At 39.8% G+C, this 16,268-nt stretch overlaps 1 protein-coding gene across 1 annotated transcript in view; it reads left to right on the forward strand.

Moving 5' to 3' along the window:
- Positions 1-16,268, forward strand: part of DYNC2H1 (dynein cytoplasmic 2 heavy chain 1) — a 317,720-nt gene that overhangs the window by 242,111 nt on the left and 59,341 nt on the right. The window contains 1 exon segment of the mRNA XM_035722795.1: positions 11,623-11,832. Coding sequence (XP_035578688.1) covers positions 11,623-11,832 — 210 coding nt within the window.

Here is a 16,268-nt window from a genome sequence, read left to right on the forward strand (position 1 = left end):
AGGCATGAAGGATGCTTGGACAGAGTGGCGAGCTATCAGATCAAAACTCTTCAACAGGACCTGGCTGGAGTGCTTACACTTCATCCTTTAGTGTGGCAGTGTGAACATACAGTGAGAGGTGTCCAAGACATTTCACAGGTAGCGTCAGTCATCACAGGACTCTTGTATGGCTCTAATAAAAAGTAGATGTGAACATGGTTTGGAAAACATGAACCCTTCATGGATCAAACATTTTTTTTATTCTTAGTTCTTTAAAGATTTGTGGATTTTTAAAAGCTTAATATAGTGGCACCTGAGTGGCTCAGTCAGTTAAACATCTGACTCTTGATTTTAGTTCAGGTCGCGATCTCAGGGTCGTGAGATCGAGTCCCGTGTCCCACACCCAGCAGGAGCCTGCTTAAGATTCTTTCTCTCTTCCTCTGCTCCTCCCCACCCCTTAAATACATACATATGTACAGAAATGCTTAGTAAGACAAGCCCTAGTATAGCATTGATAACATGGCCGTATTTAAGATCTTTTATTAATTTAGTCTTTCATGCTTGAGGCTGATTCTCTACATTTTTAGTGACTATATTAGTGATTATATCTAAGGAAAAAAGATAAATAAATATCTAACTGACATTTAGCATTACTTTCTTAATCCTTTATGTTAAATCATTTTTTAAATAGTTCAGATGCATAATTTAGTAACATCTCATTTTTATGACATTTTTCTTGGGATTTCTATGGAAAAATAGTAATTTGAAAACCAATTTGACAAGCAAAATACTGAAATAGTATAACAGATAAAAACCTAATCTCATTTAATATTCTGCATGTTTGCTTTCGAAAGGTCAGTTCATGCTTTAAAATTTTTATTACACCAGCTACCACTCATCAATTTTTAATACCTGGTTGATGGTGATAACTGATTAGAATTATGGACATTCTAACCAATTTACATCTCCTTTATATGATGTGAGAACTCCCATTAATTCTCACTGAAATTACCCATGTGATAAGAGGTACATATAAAACGATCTCTTCTAGGCTGATAGAGTTTTGAGGGAAAAATACGTGATGGATTTTTTTTTTTCTGAACAATAATTGAATCTGTTGATCCAGTAACTATTATTTCTATGTTCAGACTGGTAAGTAGATTGTGTATTTGTCAAATTAAACTTGTGGATTCAGTAGCCTAATTTTAAAAGACTGGATTGCAATTAAATAGAATTAAAATAATGCTAGAATAAACAATAGGACTAGTGCTTTCTCATATTTTTAACCTAAAATATCTTCTAAATGATTTCTTCTCAGACTGTTACTCAATTTTTCTTCCCTTTTGATTAAGGTGAAATCATAAAAATATGATTACTGTGTTCTGGTTTTAGAAAATTTAAGGTAGGGAACATATTTATAATACACACCTTTGTTATATAAAAGCATTTCTCAGTTGTACTTAGAGCTATTTTGTTTGTTTTGTGGTTTTTTTTTGCTTTCTGAAACATTTAAAACTGAGCACATTTTAGTCTCTTGTTTCAGTCCATCTCAGGTGAAAGATTTCCCTTGGAATTTAGTTCTTAGTAAAGTTTTATGCAGCACCTCTCTCTCCCCACCCACCTTGACAAGTTTGGTTCGTTTCAGTCATATTTACAGTAACTTATATTCTGCCTGTGGCATTGCAGTCAGCAACATAGCGAGAACCCGAGGTATTTCAACAGATGATTAAATATAGGAAATTGATTATACAAGTCTTACAGGGTCAGAAAACGCCAAGGGGAAGAACTGGACGCAGATATGTGCAAAAAATGACTCCCTTCCCTGGAGCCAGGGAACCGAGGGAAGCGGCTGAGATGCTCAGCACCTGGAGCCGTGCAGAGTGCCCGCCCTGGGAGCCCAACTCAGACCCAGGAGAGCTGCCTCCTGGGGGCGGCGGTCTCTGCAGAGCGGTAGGCTCTTCCCAGGACTGGAGCCACCACTGCCCCTGCTGCCGGGAGCATGCCTGGATGGAGCTCCTTTACCCCCGCTCGGGCCTTCCGTTCCCCTCTGGGCGTTCCACGAGGTAGAGCCTCAGCATCACAGAGCTACACAGAGAGGATGTAAAGTGGGTTGATTGGAGCCGTTCGTTCTTCCTCCTGTTGTTTCCGCTTCTTGGTTTGGGGGTTTGCTTCAGTAATTCCCCTCTTCTGACTCCTAGTTTTAGCACTGAAGGTGAAATTGCTCTTATAAGTGTATCCCTCCAATTCTTACATTTGTGTTTTCAGTATTGCTCAGTTTGAAATATTTTCTAAAGTCCATTATGAGTTGCTTTTCCTGGTTACCTTTTGGTGATAGATTTCTGCTATAACTATACTGTGATCGGAGAATGCGGTCTTATGACACCCATCTTTGGAAACTTGTTGAGACTTGCTTTGTGGTCCAGTTTATCATTATTAAAAAATTTTCATGTTATGTTTGAGAAGAATGTGTATTCTGTGGTTGCAGTGTTCAAATTATGTGCTTTAAGTGAAGTTTTTACAATGTTTTGTTCACAACATATATATGATTTTTATCCATTTTTGAATTTTGCAAAATCAGAATGTCATCTCTTTTTTTTTTAAATTTTTACTTAAATTCAAGTTAGTTAACATATACTGTATTATTAGTTTCGAGGGTAAAGTTTAGTGATTCATCAGTTCTCTGTAACACCCAGGGCTCATCACATGCCCTCCTTCATGCCCATCCCTCCTCCCCTCCAGCAACTATCTCTTGATAGGTTGAAACTTAATCATTGTAATTTTCTTTAGCTCTGAAAGTGTTTTTCTTCTGATACTAATAAATCTTTATGAGCTTTCTTTTACTATTGGCTAGATGTATCTTATTTCCTGCTTTTACTCTCAGCTTTTGGATCTGTTTTAGGGGTGTATCTTTAAAGAGCCTACAGGTGGCTTTTGTTTGATCTTTAGGTGGATCCTTCAGTCTATTTACATTAATTTGGATTACTTTATATTACTGTGTTTTCTATTTTTCCTACTTTTTTTCATTCCATATCTTCCTTTGGACTGATTGTTGTCTCTGATATTTTTCTCTCATAGTTTACAAATCATACATGCTTTCTCGTTTTTCAGTGATATTTTATTGTACCTACTTAGCTTATCAAAGTTAACATAAGTATATTTACTTACCTGGAAGAGAATTCAGGAAGCTCAGGACACGATGTGCAGCCCCCAGTTCGTGTGGGGTTGCTGTGACGTGTTTCAGTCTTGGGCGGCGGCGTCACCTGATGCTGGTTCTGATCGGCCCCACATCTGTTGTCTTCCCTGTTCTGCATTCCTTCCGGCGTCTCAGGCACGGACAGTTAATGTCACTTCCCTTGTGCCTGAAGTACAGAGAAAGTCCTTTGGTGGTGAGCTCTTGGAGTTCTTACTTTTCTGAAAATGTCTTGAATTTTCCTCTGTTTAAATGTATTATATTTTCCTGTATTAACAGTTACTGGCTCTCATTATATTGAAGGTATGAGATAATTCTCTATTTTGGTTTCTCTCATTGCTGCTGAGAAGTCCCTTTTTGCTCCTTTGACTTATCTTTACTTGCTTACCGTTTTTAGATCTTTTTGTCTTTTCTGCAGTTTTACTAAGACTCAGTGTGGGTCTGTTTTCTTTATGTCTTTAATTCATTCATTTTTAGATCTTGCTTGAGACTTAATGGGCTTTTCGAATTTGGATTGCTGTTGCTCATCAGCACTGGTAAGGTCACTGGAAAGCTCTGCTTTACTCCTTCTTGCCTCTGGAACTCAAATCAGATACAGACTAGCCTTTTCTCCTTTACCAATCATGTGTCTTATTTCTCTTATTTCCCATTTCCTGTTGTCTGTGTGATACGTTCTTAATAAACTCTACACATCTGTCTTCCACTTCACTCCCTCTCCATTCAGCTTAATCTAATCTAGTATTGAAGTTTTACATATTAATTATATATGTAAACTTCAAACTTTTTTTTTAAGATTTTATTTATTTGTCAGAGAGAGAGAGAGAGATAGTGAGAGCACGCACAAGCAGGGGGAAGGCAGAGGGAGAAGCAGGCTCCCCGCCGAGCAGGGAACCCGATGGTTGTGGGGCTTGATCCCAGGACCCCGAGATCATGACCTGAGGCAGACGTTTAACTGACTGAGCCACCCAGGTGTCTCTAATTATGTATTTTTTAGTTTTTAAAAGTTTTCTTTGCCAGAGATCTGCTTGTTTATTTTAAGATTCTCTATCAATTCTAGAAACATTTACCATAACTTTTTTGTGGTAAACAAGTAATCGTGTGATTATTCCAATATCTGAAGTCTTTGTGGATTTGATTCTTTTCTACACTGTATTTGATAACTTGATAGCATGCCTCACTTACTTATAGAATAGTTTGGGTTGTTTTTGTTAAAGCTATGAGCTGCTGATCATTTTGGTAACTTTACCTAAAAGAATTATTTGTAGCCTACAATTAAAATGTGTTCTGCCATTCAGTTTAGAATGTAGGGTTAGGGTTGGGTTGGGTTTGGTTTGGGTCTGGGTCAGGATCATGCACCCTTCAAATACGTTGAGGTAGCCCTGCTCTGGAACTGTATAAACTAAATTATTCTTTTGAAGTGCATTAGAACCTCCAAAGTAGTGCGTACAGACTAACGTTAAAGTTCCAGTTGTGACAGTTTTGAGAAGAGAGTCCTACGCCTGCACCCCCCACTCCAGTTACTACCAAATTTTAACATCCACGATTTCCCTACTTGTCCTTGGGACAGAGGTGAAGGGGGTTATCTCTATGTCACTCTTCTGAGAGCATCCTCGTCCGGGTTTTCAGTTTTGGGGACTGTCTTTCTAAACTCTGCACCTGAGCAGATACTGGATTGGATCTCTGGTCTCACAGTCCCATATTTATGAGTGCAGAAGCTCGGTTTCTCTGGCGTCAGTGGACTTGAGTGGCTTGCTTGCCATTTTCCCGCTCTTAGTGTGGAAAAAATAAAAAACCTTCCTGGATTCTCAGTGTTACTATAAAAAGCCCCAGTCTTGCATGACTCTTCACACACCATGAGAATTAGCTTTGTAGCCATTCGTCTAGTTAATTGCTCTGATCAAAAAGGATAATAAAACTATTATTATTTCTCTGCGAGGGCCACAGGGTAGACCCTAAGTTCCTAAGTCCCAAGGTGCTGGAGATACCAGAGCATTGTCTCCCTGGGTTTTTACAGGTCAAGAGGGGTGAAGCCCAAACTTGGAGTCATCTCTTAGATGGCTTGGCTCCTGAGAGATTTTATTTACCCACCACAGTGTTGGTTAGAATTCAAGCCCATTGTACATTTCCTAGAACATCCTCTTTGGAGGGGAAGAGGAAGGAGGCAGCCTGGTACTCTCTATAAGGAGAGCATCACACCTCACCCATCCCTTGTCTACCTCCGCCATGGGGCATCTGGCTACTTGTATAGGATAATTGATCTGGCTCTCACCTGACCATCCTAAAGGTCAGGCCCAGAGGACAAGACAATAGCAACACACTTATTATTTACTGTGAGGTAATCAACATATAATTACCTCTAATCCAGAATACTTTGTGTTTGCATTCAGGATGAAATTAATAAAGATGGAAATGGAATACTCAGCACTTAATTGTTTGAATAATTCTTCTCTTCTCAAGGTTGCATTTGGGTGTATTTAAGAATATGCTTTAGTATTTTATTCACCATAGCTGCTGTCAGCCCCATCTTACTCTGCTAAAATCAGAAGCTGAAATTCTCTATTTCTTACTTGGAGCAGTTGTAAAATAAGTTGCATGTGTCCTTGAAGGGATTGTGCTTTGTCGACTGCCTTTCTCTGTGAAGCAGTGGGTTCTGCGGTGTTGGAATCGTTTCTTCTCGTTGAGTCTGGGCACTGACTGGCTGGAACCTGAGTGTTCCCTTCAGCCTTCACATCATGAACCAGTTCGCTCACTGCACAAGAATGTTGCGCTCTTCTCAAACTTTGAAACAACATGCACACACACAGCATTTTGTGTTGTCTTGTTACCTTTCTGAGAGTGTACACATCAGCCTCCCAGTTTTAGGAGGGCATTGAAGAAAAGGTAGCTGTTCATCTTAGGTACATTTTGCATAAAATTTTCAAATTCAGTGACATTTGTTATTGTTCGTGATCCACTTTTCTCTGTTTTTTCTATTGCTGCACCTGATACCATGTAACAGAATAATGTGGTGTGCCTGGCGCATAGTCCCTGCTCTAGAACGTTAGTCGTCCCTCCCCTCAGGGACCCTGGTCCACGGGACGTCTCTCAGTGGGAGACTGTGGTGTTGCCTCCTCCCCTGAGAGCTGCATGTGTCATGGAGCAGAGAGCCTGTGAAACAGACTTTCCCAGAAGTACGTGTGGTCTTGTTAATATGCCATTTTATTCTGCACGCCCAAGTTTGGTATGAAAATGACTATCAACAAACCGAGGGGTAGTATCCACAAAGCTAAAGGTACTCCTGGCGGTGGTGTCCATCCCTGGGGGCGACTGCTAGGTTTGCTCTTTGTTAATATCGTAGTATTATACATCACAGCTAGGAAGTTTTCAAGGTACATAAAATAAATAATTTATATTTAAAACAAAAGCTCCTTTTTTTTTTAATTAGCACTCCCTAGCTTCCTTTCAGTTTTCAGACGATGTGATAGCCTCCCATCAGCTTCAACGCATCAGCTCAAGATACTACCCTGCCGTCTTTGTCTTTGTGCCTCGGCTTCGCTCGCTCTGCTGCTCACCAGCAGGTCTGCCTTCTAGTCTAGTTCTTCAGCACGCGTGACTTAAACAGTTTGTTGCATAAATGAGCACACACTTGTCCTAGTTGAGCTCTGCTTGCTCAGTGAACACACATTTAATTGTAAATAAACTAAATGAAATGAGCATTAAAACGTGACTGGTTTGGTTTCCTTTGATCCATTTGGTAATTTGGCATGATCCTGGGAATAGCTGTTACGAAGTTTACGTTAAGCTCTGTTTGTTATTAATAACTGGCTTTGGGTACAAGAAAATAAAACGACAAAACAGCCCATTATTCTGGGAAATGGGATGCCAGGAATTCTATAGATCTTTCTCCCCTTCGAACTTATCAAATGGATAGTATTATTTTATTTCCTTATTCCCCTTTTTGTTCCCTTCCTTGCTCTCTTCCACAATCTTGTCAGAAATCCACTTCTGGAAAGACATAATTTAATGGAGATATGTCAAAATTTTTGACCATTGTGAAAGGGAGTGCATTTATCTCTATAAAATATAACACATATGTAATAACTAAAAGAGCTGTCTCTCCATCGTCACAGAATGGCTGCACCTATTCTCCACCTCAGGATCTCTTAGGTTCAAGTCTAGTGGAAACAGGTGCCTCTTTCTCAGAAGACCCAGCAGAATTCTCACTGCCTTGGATTCTGTCTCGTTGGCTATCGCTGTGGTCGGGAGAATGGAATGCTCTTATTAGTGAAGCTTTTAGTCACACACTGATTTCTGCAACTGAGATGAGTAAACTCTTATAGAACCACATGGACTAAGACTTGGGAAAGGCTGTTTCTGCCCCAGAAAGATAGTAGAAAATGATTATCTAAAGAAAAATGAAGACTTCCTGGAGGGCAAAAGTACAGTTTCTACCCCCAAAAGTGAAGGTATTACCCCCTTTTATGTGACACTTATAGAACCTCCCACCTGTTTGTTTTTGTTTCTCATTTCCTTTTTTGCTTGAGTGGATTGTATGTTGAGTCTTTTTAATATCTTCCTTATCATAGAAAAAATATCTTGAACCAAGACATGATCATATGACCTGGGGAGCAGGGGGGGAAAGAAAACCTCTGTCTGGTTGTTGATCACTGTTTTATAAGCTTTGGCAAGTATACACGGAGACTATAATCTTAACTAATTTCGTTGCATTGCAGATGTGGGAAGGACCCACACCTGAATCTCCATTACACTTTGAATAAGTGATAGTGGCCCTGAGAGGTTGTCCAGCCACTGCCCAAGGGACACCCCTGGCCTGCCCTCCTTTTCCGGATATCGTTTTACTGAAACCCGGCCAGCCTGCTTGTCTGCCAACCGTCTGCAGTCCCCCTGCCCTATAGCAGCGTGCTGGAGTGACAACCACCTGCACAGCCTGGCCAGTATCCTCTCAGGACCTTTATGGGGACGCTTGCCAACCCCTGGCCTGGTCAGTGCTAGCATCTCCTCTCGTGATGGAAATTCTCTCACGAAGAACCATCTTTAGACATCTCTAACTATGAAACACAAAACACCACCACTTCCCGTGTCGTCCATTCTACTGGAGTCTAGACAGTTACGTCCGTCAAAACACAGAAATCCTGGATTCACACTTATATTATGCCACAAATAAGGGTCGTTTTTCTGGCCCAAAAGATACTCCTTGCTTAATAGTTAAGTTTTAAAATACCCATAACCTTTTCCCCCAGCAGCTCCATAATCACTTAATGATTTTCTCTGAATACACTTAGCTTTTTCATGACAAGATGAACTTTAAAATGTCAAAGCCATCCTTCAAAGGAACACGGTTTACTCATTTGTATTTAGTCATTAGAAAAGGCTTTTATAATAATCAGCTGACAAAAGATACAACTGTAGTCCCTTGGTCGTTTCACCAAAAATCATGATGCGTGCCTGTTGTAATTATTCATGATGATTTTAGCTAAGGTATGTATATATATTGAATTAAAAAATACATTATTCACAATTTTTTTGTCTTAAAATTATAACATATCGCTACTTCTGTACTTCATCCTTTTGGGTTTGCAGAATAGCTGCATTTATTTTTAGAATTTTTTATGAAAAGTTTGTGAAGGCCTTGAGGTGGATTGTGTCACAATCTAGAATACACCATAGTTTGTGGTCTCCTGCTATGGTACACTTTTCCACTGGTTAATTGACCACAGTTTATATAGTGCATTTTGCCACCTCCTTCTTTTTTGCCTTCACAATGCTTTTTCATCTTTTATTAATCACTTTTGAGACTGTACTGTATATTTTTTGTCTGTTCGTTTTGTTCTTATTGCTGAACATACATACAGCATTTGACTTGCTAGTCTCCAGAGCAAGACTGTGATGAAAGTAGGACGTGAAACACAGACGGGAGCTGTAGATGTCATCTGTAATAAGTGAAAACAGGTGAACTTAATTTTAATAATATAGTTCATGTCACCTGATGTATCCAAAACATAAGCATTTCAACATGTGATCAATGTGGAAAATTTATTAATGTGATATTTTACATTCTTTTTTCATATTAAGTCTTTGAAATTCAGTTTGCATTTTACACTTACTGCACATCCATAAACCATAGTCCCTACGTGAACTCTGTTTGAATTTTAGGCATTTTTGATGCTCTCCTAAATCACCCTTTTAAAAAGTTCAGTACAGTGAACTGTTTTCTTAGATTATGGATCCAAGAGTGGTGGAAAGTCTCTCACCCTAATATGTTTAATTAATGCACCTGGTGACTGTCAGTTGCAGCCACTGCCATTGACCACTCCGAAAATTCTTCGGGCCTTTATACATTAAATTATGCTCCATTGACTCTGCCTCCACTCTAGAAATGGAACAGCAAAGCCTGGGCGAGGGCACAGCTGTCGACACTGTGGTTTACTGAGTATTTTAAGTCCCCTGTTGAGACCAACTGCTCAGAATAAAAAAGATTTCATTCAAAATATTACTGCTCATGGACAATGCACCTGGTCACCCCAGAGCTCCGATGGAGACGGACAGTGAGGTGCATCTTGTTCTCGTGCCCACAGCCCATGGATCCAGGAGTCGTTTTGACTTTCACATCTTACTATGTAAGAAATACATTTTGTACGGCTGTAGCTGCCATAGACAGTGGTTCCTCTCATGGATCTGGGCGGAGTAAATGGAAGGGACTCACCATTGTAGATGCCATTAAGAACATTGTGATTCATGAGATACCAAATATAAATCACAATATCAACATGGACAGGAATTTGGGATGATGTTGATTCCAAACCTCATGGATGATTTTGAAGGGGTTCAACGTGTTAGGGGAGGAAGTCGCTGCCGACGGGGTGGAAGCAGCAAGAGAACCCGGTTCCGAAGTGGAGCCTGAAGTTGGGGCTGATCTGCTGCCATCTCGTGATCAAACTTGAACGGATGAGGAGTTGCTTCTCTTGGATGAGCAAAGACAGTGGTTTCTTGGGATGGAATCTCCTGGTGAAGGTGCTGTGAAGATTGTTGAAGTGACAGCAAAGGACTCAGAATGTTACGTCAGCTTTGGTGATAAAGCAGCAGAGGGTTTGAGAGGATGGACTCCAGTTTGGAAAGAAGTTCTACTGTGGGTAAAATGCTAGCAAACAGCCTCCTGCGCTGCAGAGAACTCGTTCCTGACAGGAAGAGTGGATCCGCGCAGCAAACCACATTGTTGTCTTGAGAACTTGCCGCGGCCGCCCCAGCCTTCAGCTGCCGCCGCCCCGATGAGTCGGCAGCCCTCAGCACTGAGGCAAGACCCTCCACCAGCGGAGAGGTGATGGCTCACTGCAAGCTCAGATGATGTTAGCAAATTTAACAAATATTTTTTAATTAAGGTGTATAAATTTTGTTTTTTTGAGACAATGCTATTGCACAATTAAGAGACTATGGAATAGCATAAACGTAACTTTTATAGGCGCTGGGAACCAAAAAATTCATTTGACTTGGTTTATTGTAATATTTGCTTTATTGTGGTTGTGAGGAATCGAACGTGCAATATCTCTGAGGTATGCCTATATAGCAAAATAGAAATAAACATGCTTAAATTTGAGGTCTTAATCCAAATCAGTCTTCAGGAATAATCTTAAGCTAATAAAATTTATTTAATGGCAATAGTCACACTAGATCATCATGTCATTAAATTATTTATCATGCTAAATAGATGAAAAAGACATGGATGTATGAATGTGACAACCATTAGAGCAAAGAGAAGGGATCCCTGACCAGGCTTGTGAGCAGGATATATGTAAAGTTAGGATGACGTATACTAGCTAAGAGAAGAGGACTTCCCACATTTATCTCTTGATTGTATTTTGGCACTTTTAGAATATTATTGAAGGTAATTTTTTTCTTCTTAACCATATAAGCTCTTTAGCTACAACTCCTGTTCCTTGAGTTTTTCCTACTAATTTGAGAAATCCTAGAAATCCATGTGTCAGAATCTCTTTTAAAGTGTAGAAGGAGAAATAAACATGAAGATGTAATATTCACTGATCCTGAGTATAAGATGCATAGTGTGGTTCTGTAATACACATACAGGGAATTTTCACATTGAATTAAATAACCACCTTTTACTTCAAAGCCACATTTTCTTCTCTTATTCTCGGTGTAGCGTTCTGTCTTTGCATTGGCTTAGAGATCCTTTCTTCCCAACTCTCCTGCTGTGTTGACTGCTGCTCCTCAGCGTGGCTCCCCCGTTCTCTGTTCCCACCCCCGTACCACTTCAGATGGTGGTGAACTCCAAGAATTCCCTTCCTGTGTATTCACAGGTTTAATAAACTTGGCCACTGTAAAACAACAGTATTACAAAACGGAGTGGGACAGCAAGGAATTTTAATAAGTTTTGAAGTATTCAGTGTCAGTGATCTGTGCTGCTTTTCAGTTAAGTATGACCTGACATATTATTCTTCTAGAATTCAAACCTGATTCATCAGAAGGTGTCTCCTCCTAATGATCGACAAGAATCTCCAATATTGTCATTCATCATTCTGGAACAATTTAATGCCGTTCGCTTAGTCCAAAGTATTCATCAATCTCTTGCCGCTCTCAGCAAAGTCATCAGAGGAACTACCTTACTGAGTTCAGAAGTACAGAAATTGGCAAGTGCTTTATTAAACCAAAAGGTAAGCCAAAATTAAATATATGTGTTTTTATTTCATTATTATAAATGACTCTTTCGTTATGTATACATGTGTCAAGTCTTACAGTTAACAGTAACAGAAAACCCAAGTTAAACTACCTTAGCCAGATAGGAATTAATTGGCTGATATAATGGAAGGATCCAAGGGAAGCCCGCGTTACGTCAGCTTGATGCAAGAGCTTCAGATCGTCATTTGGATCTTAGCTTGTGTTATTTGTCTACCTGTCCAGTCATGTTGTGAGTGAGTGCATACATATACACACTTAATGCATGCTTACTGTATATGTGTATGTGTATGTTTGTATGTGTCTATATATGCAGCCTCCATGTTGATTTCACTTTGGGGCAGGTCGTCTATACATGATGGTATCCTGGCATTCTGAGCAACACAAAGAATACCTTTTTCCTGGTAACTCAGGCAAAAATCTTGGGATTAGCTTTAATCCAAACTGATTGGATTGTGTTTGATGCCTAGCCCCTTTACCATTCTCTGTTCAGGATTTGCAAAGTTCTCATTGGCTAGAGCTTCAGCTGAATATGTATACCAGCAGCTAGGATGACCTCAGCTCCATCTGTAATGTGGTACACTCCCAAGTAAGGGAAGGATGGTTACCCAGTGGAGAATCAAGGTACTTTTAGCAGAAGAAAGGGAAATCCACGTCTCTTGCTGAATAATTGAGCCATTTTATTTTTTTTTAAGATTTTATTATTAGAGAGTGTGAGAGAGAGCATGAGCGGTGGGGAGGGGGAGAGGAGGAGAGAGAAGCAGACACCCCGCTGAGCAGTGAGCCCAACATGGATGTGGGAATCGATCCCAGGACCCTGAGATCATGGACCTGAGCTGAAGGCAGACGCTTCACTGACTGAGCCACCCAGACACCCAATTAAACCATTTTCAATATCAGTAAAATCCATGTATTATAGATCTATTGGCTAGAAACAAAAAAAATGGAGTATCTGACATATATTTACTTTAGTTATTTGGAAAATACACACCTTACAGAACTTGGCATCTGGAAAAGGTTTCACTAGGGTCCCATAGGAATTTAGAAAGAAAAAAGTTTTGTTTTCCCCCTGCCCCCAATAGTGTTTACCCTCAAAATAGAAAACTGATGGTCAAGTTAAAGTCTTCTGCATAAAAGATCATCTTCCTGGAAGTTCCTATATCTTACATAAAAAGATTTCTTTTTTAGTTCAGGCTGCTATAACAAATTCCCACACATTGGGTGGCTTAAACAATAAACATTTATTTCTCATCGTTCTCAACATCAAATCGCTGGTAGATCTGGTGTCTGATGAGGCCTGCTTCCTGGTTTGCTCATGGCCATCTTTTTGCTGTGTTCTCACGTAGCACAGAGGAAAGAGAGAGGAATCAACCTCTCTCCTGGGTCTTAGGAGGGCGTTGATCCCATCATGATTGCTCCACCCTTATGACTTATTACCTCCCCAAAGCCTCGTCTCCAAATATCATCACCTAGGGGATTAAGGTTTCAGCATATGGATTTGGGGGAGGACACAAACTTTCAGTCCACTGCAGTATCCTTTCCTTTTCTGCATAGACAAAAAGGCATACTCTGGCAACCTTACGTTCCTTTTTCCCTTTACCTTGGAAAGGAAACCTCTGCTTTGTGTTGTGTACTGCATTTAAATGGCTTTTCTTTGTAGAGAGATGACTATTTGAATCGACGATATTCAAAATACCGTAGTAGTAGTATATCCTGTAAGCTGTATGTGGCTTCTTTTTAATTTAAAGTAGATATTTTATCTGTCATGAAAGCTCCCTGGGCATTTCAAGGAAACACTGAGAAAGGATTGTAAGGGCTCTGAAGAGCTTACGTTGGTTAGCTCATGTAAGCACCACATACACGTTGGTGCTCCTGTTACCCTTACTCTGCTGGCCGGGGCCTGAGGCAGAGTGGCGCTCAGTCACTTAACCCGAGTCACGCAGGGAGGACTTGTAGAGTCAGGAACCTAGGCGGGTCTGCTGCCATTATAAATAGAAATGATTTAAATTTACCAAAAGATACATTTCCATGAGAATGTATTTCCTTAAAATCCAACTTTACGCTAAGGGCAAAATGTCTGGGATTACATTTACTGACAGCTGAGCGAGGTCTAGGAGGAGACACCGATAGAGCACGGCGAGTGTAGAGGGAGGGGAGCAAGTTTGGGGGAACTTGCACACACTGACCATAGCAAACTCAGCCTAGATCCGATTTTGAGGTTTCTACAGCCAAAGAAAGGGTGTTTGGATTAAATGCCATAGGCAATAAGAATATTTTCATGTAGAAATAATGTCACAAAAGGCCAAGAAAGTGGCCCATGGAACAGGTCTGTCTGCCACTTGTAGCTGTGTGACTTGGGCGGGTCCGCTAAACCTCTCCAAACATTACTTTTCTCCTTTGTAAAATGAGGATAATAAAGATACCTACCCTATGGGATTGGTATGAAAATTAAATTAAATCATAGGGAAAGTGCTTGGTACAAAGCAAGCATCCTTTAAATGATAGTTGCTTTTGTTATTGTTACTTCAGGAGAACTTTATTAGGCTAAAAGCGGCTTTTGGAGCAGTTGACTGGTAACATTGTGCAAAACTAGTTTATACAAGTAGGGATAAAGTGTAGGTTACTGTTTACTCATCTCAGTAAGAGCTGGTTAGGGTGTGGAATAGGGTGACTCAAGAGGGTTGTATGTGATATTAATGAAAAATAGAAAAAGTCATCAGCAGACCTGGCTTCTTGTTTTGCTTCTGCTGTAAACCATTTGGGTGATCTTTGGCATAAACACTTGAAAAAAATGAAGAAATCATTTTTTTATAATGGTTTTGTAATGTGGCTTATTAGACCATAGTGAAAGATAAAGAGTTAAATTGGCTTTATTATATGAAACATTTTCCATGAGTAAAACCAAGGAATGGCGTTTTATAAAGAAGTCATAGATTTTTAATTCTTGATAGCGCCTCTTTCTCTTCCCCTGACTCAGTAAGTTCTCCCCAGTGTTTCTGTATTTGGCATAGCACCAGGGCCTGACGACTTCTTAATTACAGTGTGTTGAGGATGTAGACAATCTCATTTTTAATGTATTAAATTAAGTTTTATATATTACACTTTTTTTAAAAATTTATTTGTCAGAAGGACAGAGCACAAGTAGGGCAGGGCAAGCTGCAGGCAGAGGGAGAAGCAGACTCCCCGCGAAGCAGGGAGCCCAACGCGGGGCTCGATCCCAGGACCCTGGGACCATGACCTGAGCCGAAGGCAGACCCTTAACCAACTGAGCCACCCAGGTTGTCCCTATGTATTACACTTTGAATTGAGAAATACAGCCTCTAAAATATCACTATTTTTAAAATATTTTTATAATTTGCATGAAAACAAATTGGTTAAAATTCTTTCCAAGGATGAAAGCATGTTTTGCAAAGCACATTTACCTTATATCACAGAGAATGTCTCTAGAGATGTTTCCTGGTGTCTGATGAGACTCAGATGAGACTGGGCTGACCTTCACCAAGACAAGATCCATAAAATAGTTTCTGACATTTACTTTCCAATGAGTTTTACCAAAAATTGTGAATCCAGTACTATCCCATTTATTTCAAGATAAAAATTTAATGTTTTATTACATTTGAATGTGACAAGTTTTGTATTAAGTGATATGATTTAATGTAATTTAGGAGATAGTTCAGTACTTGACATTTTCTTACTGTGTTGACATGATTGGAGTAAGAATTTTCTTAGAGAGAATTACAACTTTTTTATTTCTTTGACAGCTTCTGGTAATCTACGAAAACTTTTTTTTGTAAAAAGTCACAATATTTATAATTTGTTAAAGAGAACAGTACTGTTAAATATTATGACTCTTCTTTTACATATTAGGACATGGGCTTTAAATTATAATTTAAATGAATAAAAATTGAAAAGATAAAATACAAAATCATTTCATCTTTTTTGCTGAGCGATGCCTTCTGTTCAGATATGCACATACATACATACATACATATAGAGCTTTACTGTATAGCTTCAGGATGTCTAAGAGTTAGGATCTCCTCTGCTGGACAGTTTTTTCCTTTCACTCCTTTCTCTGCCATGGTCTTCTTTCTAGCAGTGGTTTTCGAAGTGTGGTCTGCAGACCAGGAACATCCACATCACCTGAGAACTTGGTGGTGTGAATTCTTGACTGTGTGAATCAAACTCTGTGTTCCCCTGCAGTCTGCATTTTATCAGTCCCTTGAGATGGTTCTGATGCAGGCCAAGGTTTAGAAATGCATCGTGTAGTCAGAATTCCCATAAAAACTGGCAGAAGCACCTGCCACATCACCTTTCAGCACGCCCACTCCACTCGTCAGTATCTGTGACCACCTCCATCGTTGGTCTCTAAATCTGCGGGAAAAGAAAAGATGCTCATTCTTATGAAATGTCTGGG

This window comes from Zalophus californianus, chromosome 11, assembly GCF_009762305.2.
Source record: "Zalophus californianus isolate mZalCal1 chromosome 11, mZalCal1.pri.v2, whole genome shotgun sequence".
In the NCBI taxonomy this organism is placed as follows: Eukaryota; Metazoa; Chordata; class Mammalia; order Carnivora; family Otariidae; genus Zalophus; species Zalophus californianus.